Below are 25,004 nucleotides of genomic sequence, written 5' to 3' on the forward strand. Positions count from 1 at the left end.
AAATACAAAGTGTTTGCAGATATAACTGAATGAACTCCCATTAAAACTTTTACAGAAAGACCAGAATTCAACATATGGAAGGTATCATGTAGGTCCTTATGGTAAATACGTATCCTTATCAGACATTTATTACCTACTGATACCTTAGCCAAGGACATGATAAAATACAAATTCAGAAGAGTTTTTTATAAATCTTAAAAAAAACAGTCTTGGCAATGTAATATAATATAATGTAATATAATATAATTCTGTTTATAGCCATGGTGTTTTAATTTCTGTCTTTCCCTAGGATCAGAAGAAGCACATGCTTTATGTTTGTCTGTTCTTGAGACAAGTTCTTACTATGAAGTTTGGTCTTGAATGGACTATATAGTCCAAAAGGCCTCAGGTTCTTTATCCTGCCTCAGCCTCTCAAATGCTAGGATTCCAGGAATGTGCAATCATGACTGGCCCTATATGTTCCATTTTAAATAGGAAAAATTGGGACTGAAGAAAGGACTCAGCAGTAAAGAGCACTTGCTGTTCTTATTGAGACCTGGGTTCAGTTCCAGGTACCCACACAGTGGTTCACAATCATCCATAACTCCAGTTCTAGAGGACCCAAAGCCCTAAACTCCAAAGGCACGACACATACGTGACACACATACATACAGATAAAACACTCACATACATTAAATAAGATAATAAATCTAAAAAAGAGAAACAATTATAAGGAGTTAAACTTACTAAAGGGATAAAACATATAAATAAAACAATTTAAATTGGTCGTAAACTGCTTACATACACAGTGTAGAAAGTGAATTTTAAAAATTCTCAATTGCTTCTGATATTTAAAAAAAACTAGGATTACTTATTAAAGATTTATAAGGCCAGGGCAGAAAAAGAAAAGATGTTCAAAAGTTTGGAATAACATCAGCTAAGACACAAAACACAAAGCAAGAGACAGGTGTCAGGGAAGAACTCAGCTTGCCATGCTTACATAGAAACACAGACAGATTGGCCTAATGTGCAGGACAGGCCCCGCTGAAGGGCCCTGGGTACCTTGAATCTAGTTCCACAGGCAATAATAAATTTAATTTAAAAATTCATTAACAGGAAGAGGGCACGACAGAGGCAACTGTGTACTGAAGGACAACAGGCGATGCGCGTGACTGAACGCTAACGGCCGCAGACACAGAAAAGGTTAAGTACTTAATCAGATTCCTACACTCTTCTCTCCACTTCGCTGATTCTCGTCTTTTGTCCTGACTATATTTCATATTTCTTTATCAATTCATTAGTTTTTCGTTAAGGAGCCACAGCTGAAGGCCTTCCCTTTATTTCTCTGGGAAATATAACTTTGTCCCCTATCAGTTCTGAGTTTCTCCCTCAGAACGCCTCGCACAGATACCATCCCTTTTCTGTTCCTCCTGTCAACACCTCAGAACCAGGCCTCATTACCTTACACTTGGCTTTCTCCATTTCTTTCCCTGTAGCTTTTTTTTTTTTTTAATGGTCAGATTCATCTAAAACATCCCTACACACATTACTCCTTGCTCAAAAGTCCTTGAAGGCAGAGATGGCAAGATAGCTCAGTGGTTAACGTGAACCCGAGTTCAATCCCTTGTACCCACATGGTAGGAGAGCACCTACTCCAGCAAGCTGTCTCTGACCTTCATCTGTGTGCTGTGGTACATGTGTGTGTGCACACACAAAATTTAAAATAAAAAAAACTTAAAAATGTCTTATTGACTGAGGAGCAAAAATAAAGATAAATAACAGTGTTATTACCAGCAAGTGGGGTGAGGCATCATCAGGACGTTGCTTTGACATTAGTTTATTCTTCTCTCAGGGTCCAGATCAAATTTTACCCCCTTACTCACCCCTCTCCCATCATTAGTCTAGGCTAAAATAATTCGAGCCATAGATGTAATCTAAAATTTTTCACAGCCACATTTAAAAATAAAGAGGTTAAGTTTTTTTAAAAGCCTAATTTTTATTTAACAGTGTCCGAATCATCATTTCAACATGTGATCACTTAATGAGTCAGTTTCCATTGTCTTTGTACTGTCTTCAAATTCCAGTACATCTGTTCAAACCCGCCTCATTTCTAGAGCTCAATAGTGCATGTGGCTAGTGGCTACTGTAATAGCATAAGTCTATACTCCAAAATCAATGCTTTAGACTGGGGAACATTGTGTTTTTGCCACTGCTAAAGAGCAAAGTTGGCACCACCCTGTTTTTAGGTACATGTCTCAGATTGGATTTCAAAGGTATCACCAAGCATGAAGTCTCCCCAGCTAACTAGCCACCCTCACCAGCAAATCAGTTCTCACTAAATGGACCACTATGCAGCATTTACTTCATTTCTCTTGGTCTTTCTTCTCCTGCCTCAGTGGAAGTGCTTGCTGCCTTCCCTGAATGACTGCAATCTCATCTAGTTTTCTTGCCTCAAGTTGGTCCTCCACACCCTTATGCCCACTCCCCCAAGTATGCAGGAGCTTCCTGTTAACTACTGAATACAATCCAAAGTGGAAATCAATTCACACCTTCAGTTTTTGCTAACCACTCTTGCAGGTTGTTTTTTTTTTTTTTTTTTTTTTTTTTTTTTTTTTTTAAATCTCCCTTAACAATGAATGCCCAACCTTCTCAAGATTTTAATCCTGGCTCTGCATCCAGGAGTGACTTTGTTTTCCCGGGTTTAGCAAACTCCTTTTGCTCCAGCTCAGGTGTAGCCTCTTCATTGTCCCCAGGTAAAGTTGATTGCTTGATCACTTAGCACAAAGAATACCTGCAGAACGGTTGCTGAATGTCTAAAAGTGGTCCTCTTCACCTCACCCAAACCAAGCACAGCACTCACAACTCACAGCAAATAAACGCAAGCAGAAAGCATTGAAACTCCTTCAGGGTAGTGATTTTGGCTTTCTCTGCTTTATCCCAAATATATACTTGCTTTCTCAAGAATGATCGTGCATGTTGAGGCCAACCAATGAGAAGTATGCAAAAATCCAAGAACAAAGATGGGTCTGGACTAGTCCTGGGGCTTAAGAGTGGGAGAAGTCTCTCCTTAGTCGTTCAGGTAAAGAAGGGATTTGAAACAAGCAAGGGAATTGTACATTAAAGGTTAGAGGGAAGGCATAGACTGTGGCTTAAATTCTCCCGGTGACAGGAAGATTAGTGGGGTTAGAGCGCTTGACCTCTGGTTTCCTGAAAAGTATATAAACAAGGAAAATAAGAATAAGGTCTCGGGAAACACAATGATCGTGGAAGCACTGAGAGCAACAATTCTAACAAGGTGAGGCACAAACACCTCAAGGGTCTTTAAAGTTAAGGAGCCAAGAGGACACCTGGCCTCGTGGTCTCTTAACCCAAGAGGGGCAGGGAAGGCTTGCGGGTACCGCGGCACCACTGCAAGGAGCCCAGGCTGGACTCGGCTTGACTCTTAGCTCCAACACGATGGAAGGTCAGAGGAAATATACACGAGGCATGACCCATTAGGAGCGTTACAAACATCCCGAAGTTTCGACCCGTGGAAAAGTCACTTTTCTTTCCCTTCGCGGAACGCTTATTCCAGGAACCACGGAGACGGTCACAACCGAAACCGCGGGAGCGCGTCAGGGAGACACCGGGCCGGTGCAGGAACCCAGTCCCCCGAGGGCCTCCACCCAGACCCGAAGGCTCCTTTCTTTTTCCCGTCCTCACCTGCCTGGTCGGGCTCCCCCAGCACCGTCCACCGCCCTTCCCAACCCCCAGTAAAACGCAGGTTCCAGAGCGAGCAGAGCAGGCGCGCGCTCAGCGGCGGAGAGCGGCCGGCAGGAGCCCCTGTGTGGTGGCCGCCATCTTGGGCCTGAGGCGAGCGGCTGAGGCGGGGACGACCCGGGCGACACCATCTGTGGGGGTGGCGGGGGACCGGGTTGGGGAAGACGACAGCGCAGAAGCTCACCAGTCTTGTCAGCGTCGATCCAAGTTTTATTCAGAACCTCTCGTGAGTATTGAAAGCTTAAAAATTAGAGGAATCGCTCGTGAGGAGACAGAGAGGCGTTGACTCGACGTCGCCACCCCTCTCCTCGGGGCTGGCGCGGAGAGTGGCAGCTCCTGAGGTCACCGCTTCCGCTGGCGCTGGTGGCCTAGCTCCCTGCCGCTGCCCTTGGTCGTGGGTCGTGCTCGGCACCGGGCTGCAGGTGGGTCTGGGGACCCGGGTGTCACCCGTCGCGGTGGTGCAGGAGGGAGCGTCCTGGGAAGGCTCGCGTGGAGGGAAACCAGGGCCGCCCCCGGGGGACCATTACGGGCTGCCCGCTCCACACCGCTTACCAAGGGTGCTCTGAGCCTGGCTTACCCCAAGCGTCTTTGGGGACCCCCGGGACTGCAGAGGGCATAGCAGGGACCGTGGCTCCCAACCAGAAGCAGGGCACATTTGCACAGGTCCAGATATCTGCCTCCTCTCCCACCTTCACACTCCTAAGTAGGAAACCCATTTGCCCTTTAAAAACACGACTTTATGCTTGTTTTCCAGCTTGTGTACGTCACGATCTCAAGGGTTCCATTGCTCTACGCATTTAGCTCTGTTTTCCATGGCTTAGGCGACACAGTGCTTATATGGTACCGTGGGATCCAGTTAGATACATGTATATCTCTTCTCTTAAAATGTCTGTTTCTAAAGTGAATCCGGAGTGGACTCACCAAAATAAGACACCGGTTTCTGCTTTTTTCTTGAAAGGGGAAAGAAAATTGTGTTAGAGAAAAATATAGAGAAAATGTGGGCTTTTTGTTGTTTGTTTCTTTTAAAAACAAACAAATGCTAGGTGTGGTGGCGCACGCCATTAATCCCAGTGCCAAGGAGGCAAAGGCAGGTGCGTGCCTGTGAGTTCAAGACTAGCTTGGTGTACATAGTGAGTTCCAGGCTACACAACGAGGCTCTGCCAAAAAAAAGAAAAAAGTTATTTAAATGTTTATTTTTGTATATACATGGAGACAATAGTACACAGAGCTTAAGCCGTGTCGGGATAAAGATTGGCTGGGTATTATGCTAAACCTGACTCTTTCACTCTGTAATCTAAAGCAAGTTACTTTACCATAACTGAACTTGGATCTCTTCATCTGAAAAAAAAATTAATGTCCACTATATTGAGACATTGTTACTTAACAAATCTGCAGTGCTGTGGTAAAGATTATATGATTTAGTGATAAGGCACAAACCCTCTTACAAGTGGCCCGCATCTGTAATTCCAACTATTTGTGAGGACGAGGCAGGGAGGGGGACAATGCCATACAGTAACTGTCTCAAAAAAAAAAAAAAAAAAAAAGGAATGGGTCACTTTAATATTAAAAGATACATGACCAAGGTTGAGTGTGTAGTTCCGTATTGAAGCGTGTGCTTTACAAAGAGCCAAGTGCAACCCCTAGCATCCTCCCTTCCTCCTTCCTCCCCACCCCCCCACAGGAGGAAAAGACATGTAACTCCTTAATGCCCTAACATGAAACCCAGTTCTTTTTGTTAAAATACTATGGTGTGCACGCTTTTAATCCCAGCACTCAGGAGGCAGAGACAGGTGGATCTCTGTGAGTTCAAGGCTAGCCTGGTCTACAGAGTTTCAGAATAGCCAGTGGTCCACAGGGAAACCCTGTTTAGAAAAACAAAACAAAACAATCCGAAAAAATAAACAACAAAAAAGAAATACTACAGTTACTTCAAATTCTGAAATAAAAACAAAATTCTTTTTATGGGCCCTCATACAAAAAGATATATGTAGGGCTAGAGAAATGGCTCGGTGCTTATTGCCTTTCCAGAGGACCCAGGCTTGGTTCCTAGCATCTGTGTTGGGTGGCTCACAGCTCCATCTCCAAAGGGTTCTGATGCCTCTGGCCTTCTCAGGCAGCTGTAGTTATGTGCGCACACACACACTTTTAAAAAATTAAAAAAATATAAAAACAAATCTGAAGATGTAAAAGGAGATGATTAATATATATAATGCTCTCCTTAAGTACCAGCCAGGAATATATTCCTTAAAACAGTTAATTGGCCCTGTCCTCTTGGCTAAAATTCTTAGCTCACCCAAAATCTAGATTTGCCTAGTGAAGCTTGTCCAGGTCCTTACCACCTTTGTCTGCACTGGATGAAGCTCTAAGGATCTGGGCCATGGCCTAGATCCTCAACTCTACTTCCCCTCTTCCTCTTTCTGACTCAGATGTCCGTCTTTCCCTCCCTGCTCATCTACCTGCAGGAAACCATCCACACAGATAGTATTCACTGCGCTGCTCCCCAAGCCCATTGAATATATACTGTACCGCTGTAATATGAGACGCCTCTCTAGGACGTCTAGATTTGTCATCTCTTAAGGATATTCCTTCATGGTGATCGAATCCAACCATGGATTCAATAAAGAATCCTTTTCTTAGTGTCACTGTCGTTACATCTGGAGTCTATAAGAGCCGGTATGTGGCAAGACCCCATAGCCTATCTCATCTCTTCTAAATAAAGCCAGGCTAAACCCGTTTCTTAGAATGCCAATGGTAATGGCTGATAGCCTACAGGCGGCTGAGCTTATTTTAAACTGTTCTGAGCTGGGAATCAGCCAGAACTCATTAATACAAAATAATGTCTAACAGCTGTATAAACGATAAGGCTAACACTTTCTTAATATTTGTGTTTGTGTGCATGTGTGTGTGCACACCTTCATGCCGCAGGTGGTGGCATGCTGGTGCAGAGGTTAGAGGACAACTTTGAATGGTCAGTGCTCTCTCATGTGGGTCTCAGCAACCGACTTGGGTCCTTAGACCTGGTGGCCAGTGCCTTTACCTGCGGAGTACATTTCTGGCCCTTAAGTTTGCAATAAGGATAGGAAGTGTAGGTCGCCACAGAGTTTGCCGAACTTGAACACAGTCTCATGAATATAAACATTGTCTAGTATTTTGTAGTTAAGTGCTTTTAAAGTAATGTCACCTTATTATCAAAGGTCTTTATCATCTCCATTCTTGACTGGCTCAGGTTTACAAAGAAGGTAAACAGTTCACTTGTGAGTCTTGGTTAGCACTCAAGAACTACTTTAAATATGTTATGCTACTTAATAAAGGCAAAGAGAACCACTGTCTTCTCGGAAATAAAGTAAGATTGGCTTTACTTTTATATCTCCAAGAAGCATTCATATCCAAATCAGTGGGTGAGTTGTTCTGGAGTCTGTAAGACCTTATGTGGCAAGAGCCCCGTAGTCCCAGCTCATGTTTCTTTTGCATGGAGCCAGACCAAAGCCATCTCTTAGAATGCCAGTAGGGATGGCTCTACTATTCCAGTCTCCTCCTAGGTCAAAAGGACTCACCAGGTGGTTCTGATGTGTAGTTCAGGTTGAGAATTTCAGCTGTAGCTAAGCAACAGACTACGATATAAAACTAACAGATGGACAAGTAGTAAATATATATTCATTTCATGTGCTGCATCATAACTGATCTAGAAAATCAGTGATGTTCAAACTGGAATTTGCTATAAGGAATATTACATATTTTGAACTATATAATAATTGCAACGTTTAACTTCATGATTATCATCTAACACTGTGACTTTAGGTACTAGGTTCTTATAATCTGGCAAACAGAATTGTGTTAATATACAGACCAATATCAGGAGATGAAGCAGAAGTGGAATCTACATAAGACGAACACAGGTTATGCTAAGCACTTCTAGCAGTAATGTATTGCTTCTCCTAGGATTGTCATGTCCTCTCAGCCACTTTATGTGATGTATTCATTCGCATGTTAATGTGTCTTTGTTTCATCTGTGTATACAAATCTTAAGAGAAAATTGGCAATTCAGTGGTGTTTTTATTGAATTCAGCATCCATTTGTTATTTTTTCTTGATTGCTAGTTCTGGTCTTCCTCATCTGCCCCTTGGAAAGTGTTCAAAGCTAAAGCGAAATATCAACTCAAGGAGAGAAAGTGTGCTGTGACACAGGAGGCATTGTTTGGAGTTTGCTGAATCGGAACAGTAGCTTGTTATTAATAGCTACTTGAGTTAAGCTGTTGGGTTTTTTAGTATATTTTATTTTTGCGTGTTTTGTCTGCATGTTTGTGTGTACACCACATTTGAGCCTAGTGTCCTTGGATATGAAAAGAGGTCACTGGACTCCCTGAAACTGGAGTTATGGATGGTTGTGAGTTTGCATGTGTGTCCTGGGAACATTTAATTTTCTGATCTTGTGACATTATGTTCTTGTCAATTTTTTTTAATTCTTCAAAAAATAGTTTTCAATAAATTTATCTTTACTCAAAAATTCTAGCCAAGTGGTAGTGGCACACACCTTTAATCCAGCACTTGAGGCAGAGGCAGACGGATCTCTGTGAGTTCAAGGCCAGCCTGGTCTACAGAGCGAGTTCCAGGGCAGCCAGAAATACATACAGAAAAACCCTGTCTCAAAACACAAAACATAACCTCCCCCCCCCAAAAAAAAACCCAAAACCTAGTAAAATAGTATTAACTTTGCATTTGCATTGTGAGAGCATCTAGGAATATTTTACCTACGTGGAAGTTCTGAAGCAACATAAAGAGTGCAAATACTCATTTTTCAGGTAAAATATATTTTTTTAAATTCTCCATTTCTTGGCTCTATAGCATATCAAATCACTGATGAAGTAAAAAATAGGATTTCATGAATGGTGTGATACAGTGTAATTTTTATCAGGTTTATTTCTGTGCGTGTGCATGCATAAAGGTCAGAGTACAGCCTGTGAAAGTGGTTCTCTTCCCTCAACCATGTATGTGGGTTCTGGGGTCAGTCTCAGCCAGGCTTGGCAGTAAGCGCCTTCACACAATGCCCAATCACACTGGCCCAAGTACAGTGAACCTTATACTAACCGTTACCGCCTAATCTAGGTTTTAATTGCGTTCTGATGCCTAGCAGATTTAAAGAGGCTTATGCTTTTAACATGGCATGCCCACAGCTGTCTTCCTATTTCAGAAGCAATTTAAAAAATGATTTGTTTTAAGCCAGGTGTGGTAGCTTACACCTGTAATCTCAGCACTAGGAAGGCAGAGTCAGGAACATCTGTGGCAGGCTCAAGGTCAGCGTAGTCTACACAGCAGACTCCAGAATGTAACTGTAGTAAGGTTGAGTCTGTCTCAACAAAACAAAACAACAAAACAAAGTGAAACAAACAAACAAAAAACTCAAAACCAAAGGGTAATTATTGACTAGCATACTAGTTGTACATATTAAAGGAATCCCCATTCTTGTGGCATGCATTGGTTATATCCATCCTTCTTCCGCTCTTGTCCCCGTTCCTAAGGTGTACTGTTCCCAGGACCTAGTGATCCCTATCCACCTTTCAATATTTCAAAGGTGGTTGTATTTTATAATCATTTTTTCCCCTCTGTTTTAGCAGCCACGATGACCTTGCTTCAGCTTGTACGTGAACACTGGGTTCATATACTTGTCCCTCTGGGATTTGTCTTTGGATGCTATCTAGACAGGAAGGATGACGAAAAACTAACAGCCTTCCGGAATAAGAGTATGCTATTTCGGAGGTTAGTTCACACACTTCTGGGGAGTTTGGGCTCTTTTTTTCCAGCGATAAATCAAAATAAAAATGGTGTTTTTTTTTTTTTTTTTTTTTTTTTTTTTTTTTACAGTCGAGTGATGAATACTTTAGGCTTGTTATTTAATTGTTGTGTGAAACTGTATGATTATCTCTGGAACGTAAATATTTATGATCTAGCCATTTCATATCTTAGAAAGTGTTTTTCTCTTATTAATCTTTTCATAGTCACTTTAAAAAATGGTTTTCTTTATGTGTGTGTCACATGTGTGTGGGTGCTCTTAGATGCCAAAAGAGGGCATTGGATTCCCTGGATCGGGATGGAGTTACAGGCAGTTGTAAGTCTCCCAGTGTTGATGTCCTTTGTGAGAGCAACAAGCACTCAATCACTGAACCTCAGTATGCTTATCTGTGTACTTTTGCCCCCTCTCACTGGTTCCACATGTCATATGTATTTAAATTTAGATTTCTGCATGATAGAAAACATGAAATATTTTGTCTTTTCTAATTTTCATTGCCCTTTATTGTTGCCCTTTTCCTTGAGGTCTCCCTTCATAGTGCCCCCCTGCTACAAAGTCAGAATTTTAGTGTAGAATATTTTAGTGTAGAAACAAAACTTAAGCCAGCTCCCCAAAACCTATCATGTATGCTTTCATTATATGTTATTGTATAACATGTATGTCTTAAGCCATGATATAGCTGAAATAAATGGTAATGCTTTGGCATCACTGCTTGAGCTTTACATATGGTGATTGAGTGGTAACACCCAGCAGCTGCCTGGGCCTATGGCATGCCTAACCAGATGAGGTAGTGTAGCTACCTGCCAGTGGATAGAGCTATCTGGATTGGAAGCTCAAGGGGTAAAAAGACTTAAGTAGCATCCAGTGTCACTATGCAGGTGTGGTTCACAAGTCTGGCATTTCAAGAAAGATGAAATGAGCTACAAAGGATCCAGAAACAATTAAGTGCACTCAGAAGAAGAGAGTGCTTTGTAAATCAAGAGACTACTGTTCTTTGAGCTGGGAAAGGGACAGTAAAAGTTTATGGGAGAATTGAATGAATGTTTATGATGAATGTAATGTAAATGTAAATAAGTCAATTTGATAGAATGTAAACAAATATAAACTTCTGGCCCTCTCATAAAAAATTATTTACATGGTGGCTGGAGAGATGGTTCCGTGGTTAACAGCATTTGCTGCTCTTAAAGAGGACCCAGGTTGGTTCCTGCACCTACGTGGTTACTCACAGCTTCCTAACTCCAGTTCCAGGGGATCCAGTGCCCTCTCCTGGCATGCTAGGACACCTGCACACACATGGTGCATATATATACTTGAAGGCACACATATACTCATAAATAAAATTTTAATATTCTTAAGATGGTTTACTGTTTTTCCTTTCCTCCTTTTCACACAGGGAACTGAGGCCCAATGAAGAAGTTACTTGGAAGTAAAGCCTGTGGCTAAATCTCAGAATGTTCACATTTTAAAAGTCATTGGAGAAATAAAACATTTATTATTTAATTGGAAGAATTTAAAGTGTGATTCTTTTTACACTTTTTATTATATCCTTTGTATTTTATTGAGGTAACTTTCCATTATCAGGCACAATTTGACTTAAAAAATGACTTTTGAGGCCAGGTGTGGTGGTGCAAGCCTGTACTCTTGGCATTTATGAGGAAGCTGAAAGATTGCTGCAAATGCAACGTCAACTTGATTTACATAGTAGGTTTTAGATCAGCTAAGGATGTGTGTGTGTCAAGACCATGGCTCAAAAAAATCAAAAACTATAATTGAGCATGTTGTTTACATAGGTATCCTATTCTTAGCATTTAATTTTCTGTTTCTCTCTTTGGATTACAGCACTATTAAGTCATAACTACCATTTTTCCCCTCACATTTTCCAAACATGCTATGGCTTCAGTGTCCCCCAGAGGTTCGTGTGTAGATGGAGACTGCTGCTTAAAGGAGCAGCGCCTCTGCTCACCACCAGCAAACAGAGCCTACCTCAAAATACGCTGCTACCAAGAAGCTGTGCTTAACTCTGTTCTTCTGTGTCTAGAATTCTTCCCAGACGGTCTCAGGTTTTATGTAGATGCCGTTGGCTCACATTGGTGCACCATTTTGTAGGATGAAACTGCTCATTTGTGTCCCTGGCATCTCTCTACTCCACCTACTTTCTCTCTATACCTCTGTTCGGATTTCCTGCCTGGCTTTACTAAGCCATTGGCCGAAACAGCTTAATAACCAGTGGTAATAAAACATTCCTAGCATACAGAGGGGAATCCCACATCATTCATGTGTCCAAGTTTAATGTCTTTCTGAAGTATTAAAACAATGGAAACATCTTAGAATAACTGCATAGAAGTAGCGCTTCTGACAAGTGATTAGGACTAGTCTGTACATCACAGGGAACTGCATCTGTAATTGAATTTCTGGTGGTTTTATAAGAGCTGTATCACTTGCCATGTGATAACTTACACCACCTCAGAACTGGCAACAAGAAGGTAAACACTGGATGTGTCCCTTGCTTGCAACTTCAGAATCACGGGCAAAAATGAACCTCTTTATTAAAAATACCTTGTTACAGAAAGTGTACTTTCAGGGAACTCTAAAGGACAGTGCTAGGGTTTTGTTTGGTAAAATCATTAAAAATTAGGGAGGCTTAGATTTGGCAATGATTTCCTAAACAAAACACACAGTATTGTTTTTGAAAGATCAGTGAATTATACTTAATCAAAACTTAAAACTTCTGCTCTCTTGGTGGTGGTACAGCACCCACAGTGGTAGAGCCCATTGTAGGTAGTTCAGATGACTCTCACCTGACATGGCCTGTGTGGATTCCCTACACAGGTTTTCCGCTTTGCTCTAGGTTCTGGGTTACAGTATGTACCAGTGTTTCACTTGTCTAATGGCCAAATGCTCCTTGTATGGTGCTGTGTGATTTCCTGGGAAATGTGAACTTATTCTCCCCACGCAGGGGCACTGACAATATGCCACAGACATGATTCCATCCAGGTGTAGCCTGGTGGGCATTAAGCTTACTGGGGTCACTTGAGAAGCATAGGTGACTCCAAAGCAGCTAAAACACTAAAAAGCCCACCCTGGCACAGGCAACAACTGCAAAGCAAAGCTGTGTCTTTGTGGTTCCCTATTCAACCTATAGGTGGCCCCACTGAAGAGCCCTCTCCTCTGGCAACTCATTTTTGGCATATAGAGTCTTGGGGAAAGGCTGGTGAGTCTTGAAAACTTTGTCTCTGCAGTTTCATGAGCTGCTTCCCTTTCCTCTCCAGGAGGGAATGTTCCACTTCTTCAGAGAAAATACTAACATATGGATGGACCACATTGTTTATCCAATCACCAGATGTTAGACACTCAATTGTTTCTACTTTTTATTATTCCTGTATTTTAAAAAAAAGGCGCAAAAAATGGGTAAGAGTGAAAACCTGGTCACAGGTGGGATAAGACAGTGATTAAGTACAATAATATATATGGATTATATAAAAAATACTAATGACCTAAAATGGGTGAAATATGATTGACAGTAGTATTTAAAGGTGTCCAACTTATAAAACTAATAAAAATATTTTGAAGTACAATATGACATCTATTCTTCAATAAAACTATAGAGACAAAAAAAACCCTTATAGTACTGACCACTTGGAAGATTATAAAAGAACACTAGAGAAATAAGGCTTAAAAATACCCCCTAACATTAATATATAAAAATGAATTCATAAATAATACTCTAAGAAACTAGCATTTAAGTATATCGCAGGGGCATATTTTTTGACTGTACTAAAAAACCGGAACACATGGCCAGGCATGCTATCACACTTGGGAGGTGGAGTCAGATGGTCTCTTGAGTTTTGAGTTTACATAGCAAGTTACAATGCAGTCAGGATGGGCTGCATAGTAAAACCTGTCTCCAGAGGGGGTGGGGGAAGCACTCACCAGTAACATTAGGTTTTGTTTCTTTGATCTATTTTAAGCCTATGTACCTTATTGCCAGCACTTGAAGGATACATAGAAAGTTCAAAACAAGCTGTATGTCCCATACAAGCTGTTGCCAAGACCACACTGCTTATCCATTTACCTGGTGTTAGACACGGGGTTGTTTCTATTTTTTATTATTCCTGTATTAAAAAAAAAAAAAGCTGGGCTGTGGTGGCACACACCTTTAATCCCAGCACTTGGGAGGAAGAGGCAGGTGGATCTCTGTGAGTTCGAGGCCAGCCTTGTTTACTGTACAAATTCCAGGACAGGCACCAAAGCTACACAGAAAAGCCCTGTCTCGAAAAACCAAAAGCAAAACACACACATACACACACACACACACACACACACACACACACACACACAAACAAGAAAAAACCTGCAAAATGGGTAAGAAAGTGAAAACAATAAATTCCTTCACAATTCACCTGCCAGTTTTCAAAAATACATTGTCCAGTCCAGTCGCCCCTTCTTGGAAAGCACATTTCATGGTTTTGCTTCCAGGAGGCTGAATTTAGGAAAACTATGACTATAATGAGTCTACTACTTAGTTACCACTCATTCTTACCAGAACACAGGAGGCTTTCTGTAAAATCTTTAATGGCAGACATTTATTCAACTATTTTGTCTGAGGCAATAAAATTAATGCCAGTTAAAAGGTACAATACTCAAGAAGATGGAAATATTTTGTACAGTCTCACTTGAAACACAGACTCAGTGAATATTGTTGAAGTATGTAGACAGAAGTTTCTGTCCTGCTCAGTTCTGCAGCCGTTTAGACCCAACAAAACACACAGAAGCTTATATTAATTATAAACTGTTTGGCCTATTAGTTTAGGTTTATTAATAACTAGCTCTTATAACTTAAATTAACCCATAATTTTTATCTATGTCTAGCAACATGGCTTGGTACCTTACTAAGCAAGGCATTCTCATCTTGCTTCCTCTTTGGCTGGCTGGTGACTGCAAACTGAGCCTTTCCTCTTCCCAGAATTCTAATTTGGTCATCCTGCCTATACTTCCTGCCTTGCTACTGGCCAATCATTTTTTATTAAATCAATACAAGTGACAAATCTTTACAGTGTACAAGAGCATTATACCGCAACAGAGGTGTCCACAGTAACAACATATCAAAGTGTATCTACATGGTTATTCTTTTTAAAGTTAGTTTTATTCATTTTAAATATGTTTTGTCTGCATGTATGTATGTGAACAACTTGCATGCATACCTGATGCCTGTGGAGGTCAAAAGAGGGCCCTGGTTCCCTGGAACTGGAGTTAAAGACAGCTGTGAGCCACGGTGTGAGTGCAGGGACCCACTCAAGTACTCCCAAAGAAAAATAAATGTGCTTAAACACTGAGCCATCTCTCCAGACCCATATGATTATTCTGACTCGGCAAAAAGGTCTTTATCTCACAAAATTATTGTGATGCTTTGTACCAATCACTCAAAAAGAATCTGTATTTATTCACTGTTCTGCACCAAACCATAATAATAAATAAGCATGCTCTTTTGACTTCAGAGCTAAGTTTAGCAGCATATACAGTGACAATCCTAGTATGGTATAGTGGGTGCTTGTACATGCAGACATGTACAAGGGGTACTGATAGCACAGTTTTCCCTCCCAACTCTCCAGAAGCAAGCAAGCTACCATGACTGGAGAAAAGGAATTCAGAAAGACAAAGTGGGACAGGTGGTCGGCATAAATCACAAAGAGTGGTTTGAAGGCAGCAATTCGGAGAATAAACACAATGGGAAGCTACTGGACTTTAAATGACATAAGACTTATGTGATGATGTGAGAATACCTCCTTATCTAAGTTTTAAGGTGGTGAGATGGGTTGAAGATGTAGTTTGGTTAGTAGAGAGATTGCCAAGAATGAACAAAGCCCTTAGCACCACATAAGCCACACCTGTAATCCCAGCACTATCAGAGGTGAAAAAGTTCAATGTCATTCTTGGCTGCATAGCAAGTTCAAGGCAAACCTGCCCTAGAACCCCCATTTGGAAAAAAAAAGTGAGACTGTCTTTTGCATGGTGATAGCTTCAGTGTAGGGCACAAAAAGACTTATTTGTTCAATAAAAGAAAAGTTGGTGAGATCTGTATTTTTGCAAGGTCACTGGCAATGCCATGAACTGGACATATTAAGGTGGGATCAATTCATAGTTCTGAGGACTGCACCACACAAGAAAAAGATCAAGAAGTTTTGAACTAAGCAGTGGCAGCATAAGCAAGAGGAGAGGCTGTGTGGTGTGTGAAGACTGGAGTGCAGAGCACAGTCAAGAGTGACAGGAAGGGGATCAGACGAGCCTCCGCTCTTGGTGCCATCACCTGAGTCATGTCACCCGCAAAGTTCACGTGTTTCAAGATCTATTAGTATTGTGAGGAGGGGCTCTGGCTGTGTCCTGAACAGGACAGTAGAGCTTTCCTCTATAAGAGAAGCCAGTGCACTTAATCATGGAGCTATCTCTCCAGCCCTTCAGTTACCTTTTCAATAGCAAAATGTCTTATGTGCAGATTACGGAGTTCCCCCCAAAACAACTAGGAGATTGAGTCCTGTATGTAAAAGCAAAGAGTCTTTATTCTTACACAAGTTTTTAAACTCAGACTCTCTGTGTGTCTAACTTATTGGTATTGGAGTAATCGGAGAGCCTTGAGCTTAGTTGGGATTGGGTTTTTATAGAAGCAAAGTAGAGGTGAGGGATTTTTAAGGTTCAGGATCCTTGGTTAGCTGACATTTGTCCAGGGGTTCCTGGTGAAAAGCAATGGGTGTGTGCTGGCAGGTAATCCTATCTATAGTGATTGAAATGTTAGTAATTTCCTTTGGATGGTCTGTTCTTGGGCGGTGCCAGCTTATGGCTTTTGGTTGGAACCTGGTGCTGCCTGCTATAGCAGCTGTGTGGCCTGGATCCCCTACTTAAAAAGGAGGCTGAAGGGAGCTTGTTTGTCCCCTTTGCTCCTCTGCCACACCAGGACACACAAAAGACACCATTAATGAAAAAACCCAAGACTTGTGGTCTGCACTAGCTTTTACCATGGACTTTATAGCCTCCATAACTCAGCAATAAATCTCTGATGGTGATTTATCCAGTGCAGGTTATTTATGGCAGCAAGCTTCATTTATTCAATTGAACAACTGTATCTTTAAAAAAAAAAACCACTAGAAAACATCATTTGCATTTTCTATCAGGAGGCTATAATTTCCTGGCTAAACCACACTTTCTTTTCTTTTTTTTTTAAACCACACTTTCTTAAGCACATAGGCTATGCCCATGTTATATGTGTGACACACTTCCTGGGGAGCTGTGAAACACTACTCATCTCAGAAAACTGATGACAGACCAAAGCAGATACCACCAAAGTCCACCACGGTGGACCAAAGAGTTTTATAGAGATTATTTACAGGAGCAGAAATGACTCAAAGACAACTGTATAGCTAAAAGCCCATTTCAGCATGTCAGTGCACGAAAGCTGGAAACATGGACTGCACCGCACAACTCGCAGGAAGCCCAACAGGTTGGAGTGTCCCTTACAGGCAGCTTAGCTGGTCTCTGCGTCTTCCAGGCAGTTCAGTTGATGTGAGCTCTTCTAGGCAACTCTGCTAGTTGGAGAGCATCTCTTGGAAGTCCTTACTACTTATATATGTGTGGGGAGAGAGGACCCTAGGGAATCTGATCAGTGTCAGGGACTTGTAGAAGAAGTCTCTGAGTTTTTTAGAGCTTAAGATGTCCCTCTGAAAGATGGAATGTGTTCCCTGTCCTTAGAATATTCTGCATCCCCACTAGCTTCCTTGCAAGATGGAATGTTTCACTTCCCTTTAAAGTATCCTGTGCCATGAAGCACTGATAGCATTACTCCTGCTATAGGTGGTGCCTACAGCAGAAATTCAGAAGTCTTTCTTAAGAACACCCCCTTTCCCACTAGATTCTTCTGAGTCTGCCTCTGAAGGCCTCCAAATGGTTTCTCTCCATCCCTCAAATTACTATTGGAGTTCTGACCACCATCATCTCTTCATTTCTCCTAAAGTGCCTTCACATATTCCCCAATAACCCTCTGAAATACTAATTTGACCCCATATCTCTAGTTTTAAAAATCTTTAATGGCTTGTTGCCTCTTTTCTTGTGTGTGTGTCGGGAGGGCAGGGTCGTTCTATGTAACCCAAGCTACAGTCTGGCATATGCCAGCTGTCCTCCAACTCAGTGTACTCTTCCACTACCTTCAGGTACAAGCATTGTAAGAATGCGCCGTCGTTGCTGGGTGGTGGTGCACACTTTAATCCCAGCACTTGGGAGGCAGAGATAGGTCGGGGAATCTCTGTGAGTTTGAGGCCAGCCGGGTCTACAGGGGGAATTCCAGGACAGAAACCCTGTCTTGAAAAACAAAAAGAGCCTTCGTACCCAGTTTCCTTGCTGACTTTAAAGAACCTAAAATGGTTTTACGGTGCAAGATCTGCACCCATCTTACGCTTAATCTTTCCCAACATTTTGTTGGACTTTTAACTTCCCCACTGATGCTTCCTCCTTCTGAATTTGAGCACTTACTCCGTGACCTGATATTCATTCCAACAAGCAAAACTATCTTGGACTGTGCTGTCCCTACTTTCTTCGTGCCTCCGTTTCCTCATTTGTATAATATTACAACAGACACACACATCAAAAGATGCCGTACTAAACTTCACTTAGAAGTGGGCTAAGTCAGCCCTTAATAAATATTAGCTATGGGTTTTATTTACATAAATACTAGGTATTGAGAGAATACCTTTTCTTGAAAGAGGTGTTAATTACATGCAGTTAGGCAGAAAGTACCAAAGAAGATGGAAAAGAAAAAAAAGCCCTAAAACCTGGACGCGAGGATTCTCATCGCGAACCCTAGAATCACAAGACGGTTCAGCGAACCGCGGAAGGCGGAGAAACTCCTCCGCACGGCAGGCGGCGCAGCAGCACCGCGCACGCCGCGGGAGAACAAGCGCCCGGAGGACCCTCCGCCCAGGTCACGTGCCCCGCACTCCCTGGCTCCGCGCGCCGCGTGACGTGCGCCCGCAGTAGTGATTGGTTAATGGGAGGCACGTGGGCAGAGAGGGGCGGGGCGGGGTGGAGGGGTGGGACCGGGGGCGGAGCTGCTCGAGGGGGCAGCTCCGCGCCGGGGCCGTTGGCTCCAGACAAATAAACATGGAGTCCATCTTCCACGAGAAAGTGAGTGTGGGCGTTCGGTGGGGAGCCGTCCGGGGCTCGGCGGCCGGTGTGGGGAGCAGCGTCGCCGCCTCAGGAGCTCAGGGCGGGGCCCGAGCGCCCCCATCCCAACCTGGCTGGGTGAGGGGCGCTTCCTGCCTCCCCCATGGCTCTGCTCGGGAAGCCTCCCACATGCGCCCCTGGCGCCCTCGCCCCAGAGGACCGGGCGGGTAACTAGCGCTAGATCGGGATTTCGGGGGCTTCACCGGAGGGTTAGTGCGAGCGTTCCTTTTTCACTTGCCACGCCTTTTCGGTTTTTTTCTGTCTTCTCTCCTAGAGTCTAGTCTAGCGAGTCATCTCTTCACACCTGGTGGACCCTTCCCAACTTCACCCCCGCCCCCGCTCTATCCTCTGGCAGAATCAACTTTTCTACTCAGTTCTGTAATGGAATGTCCCATGCATTTAGATCTTGATGGTCAATCCCTCGTCCTTCAAGCAGTTTTTACCGTGACTCTCCCATTGAAGGGCCTGACATTTGGGAAGTAGGAAACCCCGGAGTCCCTAAGGGAAGTCGTCATAAGAGTTTTTATTACGGGATGTTTGGGTTTGGTTCGCTACCCCAAATTTCCGGACTAGGAGGCCAGCTTTGTTTTTAGGTATTATGGAATAGATTAGAATCTTTCTGCTGTGCGATCCGGCTAGTTTCTTCCTCACCTTAATTCCTAAGTGACTACACTTAGAAGAATTGTTGTGACATCTTGAGAAACTAGTCTTTGCTCTCGTACAATTACAAGTCGTTTGGGTGTTCCTCAGACAAATTTGGCATATGATACCGTGTTTCATAATCGTTTTAGGTTTGGCGAGGGTTGCAAGCTAGTGCTATTATTTAGTAGGAGCAAAGCGTCTTTGTTTTGAGTACTTGTAATTGAGCATCTATTCAAGGCATTTAAAGTTCATGCACTGCAAAGGAAAAACAAAAGTGATGTAAATCAAGAAATTGTTAAATGAAGTGCTCTTGAGAAGACTTTTCTGACTGTTTTGGAACTGGAACTAGTTTGTTTGTGACAGCCCAAGCTGGCTCCAGACTCTCCAACCTTCCCATCCTGTCTCTGCCTTCTGAGCGCTGGAATTACAGACAAATGCCGTGCTCCTAGCAGCCCTCCCCATACATTTGTAATTAATTTTCCAAAGGCTTTGGCTTAGAACCCATTTGAAATGTGGCAGACTTTGAACACTTTATATACTGCCTCATGCATTCTTTGTAAAAACATTTTATTACTGCCATGTGTGTGTGAGGCGTGTGTGTGCCTGTGTGGTACTGCCGCGTGTGTGTGATGCGTGTGTGTGTGTGTGTGTGTGTGTGTGCCTGTGTGGAGGTCAGGACAACTTTATAAAGTCCCTTCTCTCCTTCCAACCCGGTGTGGGTCCCAAGGATCTAACTCGGGCTTTCACAGCAAGCTCATTTACTCATTGAGTCATCTCTAGGGCACTTAATGTGTTTAAAAAAAATATTTTTGAATGGGTGTTTTGCCTTTGTGTGTATTTGTGCATTGTGTGTTCCTGGTGTCCACTGAAGCCAGAAGATCCCCCAGAACTAGAGTTGCAGAGGGTTGTGAGCAGCCACATGGGTGTTAGGAATTGAACCTGGGTCCTCGCCTCTGGAGGAGCACCCAGTCAGTAGTCTTTAACTGTTGTTATCTCTCCAGCCCCCACAATCTCTTCTTTATAATATTGATTGTTCCTCATTTGAGCAGATCTCAGTGAAAGTATCGACTGAACCATTATATCCAAAGTGCTAGCCTAACAAAAACGTACTGAGACTGGGGAGTGCTTCAGCTGGTAAAGTGCTTGCTGTACAAGCATGCAAACCTGAGTTCAGATGCCCAGCAACCATGGAGAGCCAGACAGGGCAGTGTGTGTTTGTATCCCCAGTATTTGAGGCTCTGCATGCTTACATGTGCACAGGAACATGTATACAAACATGTACTTGCGCATGCCCACATACACACACAAACCATGCTTATCCAGAAGTCACTCATTTTTCACATTATTAAACTTAATGAATATTGAAAAGTATTTTTACTGTGTGTGTGTATGTGTACCCTCAAACATATGGGTGGGGATGCACATGTACATATGCATACATAGAGAGGCAGGAGGACAGCCTTGATGGTGTTTCTCACTGGGCTGGTACGTGTCCGAGTGGCTAACCCCAGGTATTTGCCCATTCCCTCTTCCCCAGCACTGCAGTTAGAAATGGTACCACCATCCTTGGCTTGAACTAAGGTCCTAAGAATAAATAGTATGACAAGGACCTTACCAACTGAGGCGTGTCACCAGCCCTAAAGAGTACATTTGTTTTTATCATCAACTTAAATATCCAGAGGAAATGAACGTTTAGTAAAGCCATAGCTTTTAATCAGAGGGTCATTTAGAGAAGCCTTAACCACTTCCTCTAGAAATTAATTTTACATTTGCCCCTTTGAATATTTATTAGAAAACAAGTTAGAATATAAAAAAACAGTTATCAGCCAGGCATGGTGGTGGTCCAGGCCTTTAATCCCAGCATTTAGGAGATAGAAGCAGGCAGATCTCTGAGTTCATGGCCAACCATGGACAGTCAGGGCTGGATAGAGAGATCCTGTCTACAAAACAAAACAAAAACAATAAATAAAAGTGGTTGTCCATTAGTAGATCTCCAGTGTGAATAAATGTAGTTAAGCACATGGCATGTGCCTATAATGTCAGCTATTCAGTATGCTGAGACAGTAGAATAACCAGAATTCTAGGCTTGAGTAAGACCGTGTGCATATGAGCAGAGGTGAAGAGTTCCTTGAGCATCTAAAACAGTGTCTGGGGAAGGAATTGTGTTAAGAGGTTACAGCATTAAGAAGGTTGAAAACCACTACTCTAAAAGGTATGTGGTTTTATTTATTTAAAGGCTACAAGTCCTGAATTTATTTTATTTTTAAGACAGGGTCCCACTGTTTAGCCCTGGCTGGCTTGGAACTTGCTTTGTAGACCAGGCTGACCTTGAACTCACAAAGATCCAGCTGCCTCTCCCTCCCAAGTGTTGGTATTCAAGTCTCCTTTTTTTTCTCCCTCCAAGAAAAGGTTTATCTGTAGCTTTGGAGCCCATCCTGGAACTAGCTCCTGTAGATCAGGCTGGCCTTGAACTCACAGAGATCCATCCACCTGCCTCTGCCTTCCCAGGGCTGTGATTAAATGCGTGCCACCACTGCCCAGCTGGGATTCAAGTCTCACACCACCATGCCTAGTCTCTAAATGTTTTAAACCTTTCAGGCCATATGTGTATCTCTGTCACAAATACAGATATGTGACTGTATTTCTCGTCCTCTCTAAATTCTTTTTTTTTTTTAAATAAAATACAGTTTTGGCTATTGAGGAAGATTGAATTTGGACCCATGAGCTATAGAGTTTACCATCTACTAGCGAATAGTAAATTACCAATACCAGCTGCTTTCTTGGATGCGGTGTTTTGTTGTTGCTCATATTCTGGTGCCTGTATTCTGCCACTCTTGTTAGTGCTTCCAATACTGACTTCGTTTGGTGCAGTCTGTGTCTCTGCTTTCAGTGTAGTGTGAACTGGGATTGTGAAACCCAAAAAGATGGAGAAGAGGCTGAGCATTGACCTTGTCACATCGATTGTACCCTTTTGTGGTTGAGGCTCTTAGTGATATTCAAGATATGTGGGGATTATGGAAAGTCTGATTCCAAATAATTGATTTGAGAAAATGGTAACAGCACAGACTTGAAACCTCTTCCTGGGTTTGAACTCCAGCTCTGTTAATTGCTGCTTGTAGGATTCTGGAAAAGTTCTTTATTATCTCTGTAGTTTTCTTTTTTTGCCTCTAGTTAATGCCAGAAATTAGCTACCTCAAAGTCATGCATGCTGAGACTCTGTCCAGAAGTGGTAAAAGCTACAGTACTACTAGGTCCTTGTGTTTGCTGAACCCCATACTAAATAGGGAACAGAAGAGATCTGGGGTGTAGTATAGTTCAGTGGTAGAACACTTACTTAATATGGGCAGGGACCAGTCTCAAGTATAAAACAAAAATGAAGGAATAGGAAAACACTAAGCATTAAAGAGGTGGTGACAATGAGCTATGGCTGTGGTGTGAGCTCTGAGTCACACAGTCTTTACCCACCCAGAAAGATCAGTCCACTATTGGTCTATTTTTGAGAGTACCATAAAAGTTGTATGCTTTTTGTTATAGTTATTGCTGTCACTGGGGTTTTACCTAGTTTGAGGTTGGACCCAAAAACCTGGGGAGTGACTTGGTTACAGTTCCCTTCTGTGATTTTATAGACCGTCTTGATAGAAGTGGAAGTGTAGTGTGTTCATCTTCTGGTCCCAATACAGTAAAATATGGACCCCAAGTCATAGTATTTTAGTAGCAAAGTAAGTTTTTATTTCACTTGGGTGAAATACTTAAAAGTGATTTATTACATTTTGTTGCATTGTATGTATTGTGGTGCTCCATACAGGCCACAGTGTATATGTGGAGGTCAGAGGGCAGTTTAGTGGGAGGTGGTCATCTCCTCCTACCGTGTGGGTCCTGGGAATTGAGCTCAGGTCTTCATGATCACAGCAAGCAGATATTGACCTGTTGAGCCTTCTTGCTAGCTCCCCACTTGGGTAAAACCCTGATTAGAAACAGGGAACAAGCTAACTCAGGCAGTGGCAGTGACAGGAAAAAAATGCATGATCAGAGGGGGTGATAAATAACTTTTTTAGTTCATGTGGAATTTGTTCAGCGTGTAGCAGTGTGATTTATTTTTATTTTTATGGTTTATTTAACTTTATTTTTTATGTACATTGGTGTGAAGGTGTCAGATCCCATGCAACTGGATCTTTAGACAGTTGTGAGCTGCCATGTGGGTGCTGGGAATTGAACCCGGCTCCTCTGGAAGAGCAGTCAGTGCTCTTAACCACTGAGCCATCTCTCCAGCCCCTATTTTTATTTTTTTACATTTTATGTGCCTTGGTGTTTTGTCTGCATGTATGTGTGAGGGTGCCAGATGCCCTTGAACTGGAGTTAGAGACAGTTGTGAGCTGCCATGTGGGTGCTGGGAATTGAACCTAGGTCCTTTGGGAGAGCAGCCAGTGCTCTTAACCACTGAGCCATCTCTCCAGCCCAATTTTTAAATTGTTTCAAACAATTTGTTTTTTCCTTCCACTAATCATATTAGAAGTATCGAGCATATTTCTGGTAGCAGTACCATTTTACTTGGTCATAGTTTGATTTTAAGTGCTTATTTTTCTTAATAAAAAAAACTAATATTTTAGGGACTGGGAATGTAGCTCAGGCCTGAGTTTTATCTATCCTCAGTACCACATAAACTTGGGCATAATGAGATACATACTTGGTTTTTTAAAGACTTCATTTATTTTATGTATATGAGTACCTACATGAGTCAAAAGTGTGCCATGTTCATAAAGTGACTGAGCAGGCCAGGAGAGGGCATCAGACCCCTTAGGACTGGAATTACAGCTGGCCGTGAGTTCCCCGTACATGTTAGGAACTGAACCCTGTAGTAGTGAGCTGTGAGCATGCCTGCTTTTCATCCTGCCCGGCTCCCGGCCACCGGCTAGCTTAAAACCCGAAATAACAACACACAAACTGTATTCATTTAAACACTGCTTGGCCCATTAGTTCCAGCCTCTTATTGTCTAATTCTCACATCTTGATTAACCCATATCTAATAATCTGTGTAGCACCACGAAGTGGTGTCTTACCGGGAAAGATTCAGCATGTCTGACCTGGTGGCTGGCTTCATGGCATCTGTCTCACTGAGGAGAAGCATGGCATCTGACCCAGAGAGGAGAGGTGGGGCAATTGTCTGAGCCATCTACCTCACTTCCTTCTTCCTGTTCTGTCTACTCTACCCACCTATGTTCTAACCTATTAGGCCAAGCAGTTTCTTTATTAATTAACCAATGAAATCATCAGATAGAAGACATACCTACATCAGAACCCAAATCCTCTGCAAGAATAGCAAGTGTTTTTACCTGCTGAGCCATTTCTCCAGCCTCCAAAGCCCCAATCTTTAATAGCAAGAAATTTTTTATCAAAATTTTGGATGTCTCTATTTCTGTCTATTAAATATGGTGAACCCAGGATTCCCAGACCTGTATGATGGTGACTCAACCCTCTGTAACTCTAGTCTCAGAAGATCCAGCCCCACTCTTCTGGCTTCCGTGAATGCCAGGCATGTGTATGGTGCAGACATACATGCAGACAACACACATACACTTGTTTATATATATGTATATATAAACAAAAATATCTTTAAAAAGTATGGTGATCGTAGTTTA

The 25,004-nt window shown here is 42.5% G+C and overlaps 3 protein-coding genes across 9 annotated transcripts in view; 2 read left to right on the forward strand and 1 right to left on the reverse strand.

The window, feature by feature from the left end:
* The window catches only part of Cpsf2 (cleavage and polyadenylation specific factor 2), a 27,477-nt gene extending 23,435 nt beyond the window's left edge, over positions 1 to 4,042 (reverse strand). For 2 of the 4 annotated variants that reach the window (XM_038336095.1, XM_038336094.1), the window contains exon 1: positions 3,682 to 3,843. The gene's annotated coding sequence lies outside the window, so the exon portion shown is untranslated. Of the gene's footprint in view, positions 1 to 2,624; positions 2,643 to 3,681; positions 3,844 to 3,922 lie in introns of those variants that run through there. The other 2 variants (XM_038336097.1, XM_038336098.1) reach the window with 2 other exon arrangements.
* Positions 3,905 to 11,028, forward strand: Ndufb1 (NADH:ubiquinone oxidoreductase subunit B1). Of its 2 annotated transcripts, none has more exons than XM_038336100.1 (3): positions 3,905 to 4,160; positions 9,350 to 9,491; positions 10,916 to 11,028. In XM_038336100.1, exons 2-3 carry the CDS (start codon positions 9,355 to 9,357, stop codon positions 10,950 to 10,952), a joined length of 174 nt encoding a protein of 57 aa, XP_038192028.1. In that variant the 5' UTR covers positions 3,905 to 4,160; positions 9,350 to 9,354; the 3' UTR covers positions 10,953 to 11,028. The 2 variants fall into 2 exon arrangements, with proteins under 2 accessions (XP_038192028.1, XP_038192027.1); XM_038336099.1 differs by having other exon boundaries at positions 3,910 to 4,160; positions 9,347 to 9,491.
* Positions 11,029 to 18,609: 7,581 nt separating this feature from the next.
* The window catches only part of Atxn3 (ataxin 3), a 37,171-nt gene continuing 30,776 nt past the window's right edge, over positions 18,610 to 25,004 (forward strand). For all 3 annotated transcript variants that reach the window (XR_005286168.1, XM_038336275.1, XM_038336274.1), the window contains exon 1: positions 18,610 to 18,687. Coding sequence is in view for 2 of the 3 variants with exons in the window: in XM_038336275.1 (XP_038192203.1) it covers positions 18,664 to 18,687 (24 nt within the window). In the remaining variant the exon portion in view is untranslated. The remainder of the gene's footprint in view (positions 18,688 to 25,004) is intronic.

This window comes from Arvicola amphibius, chromosome 7, assembly GCF_903992535.2.
Source record: "Arvicola amphibius chromosome 7, mArvAmp1.2, whole genome shotgun sequence".
In the NCBI taxonomy this organism is placed as follows: domain Eukaryota; kingdom Metazoa; phylum Chordata; class Mammalia; order Rodentia; family Cricetidae; genus Arvicola; species Arvicola amphibius.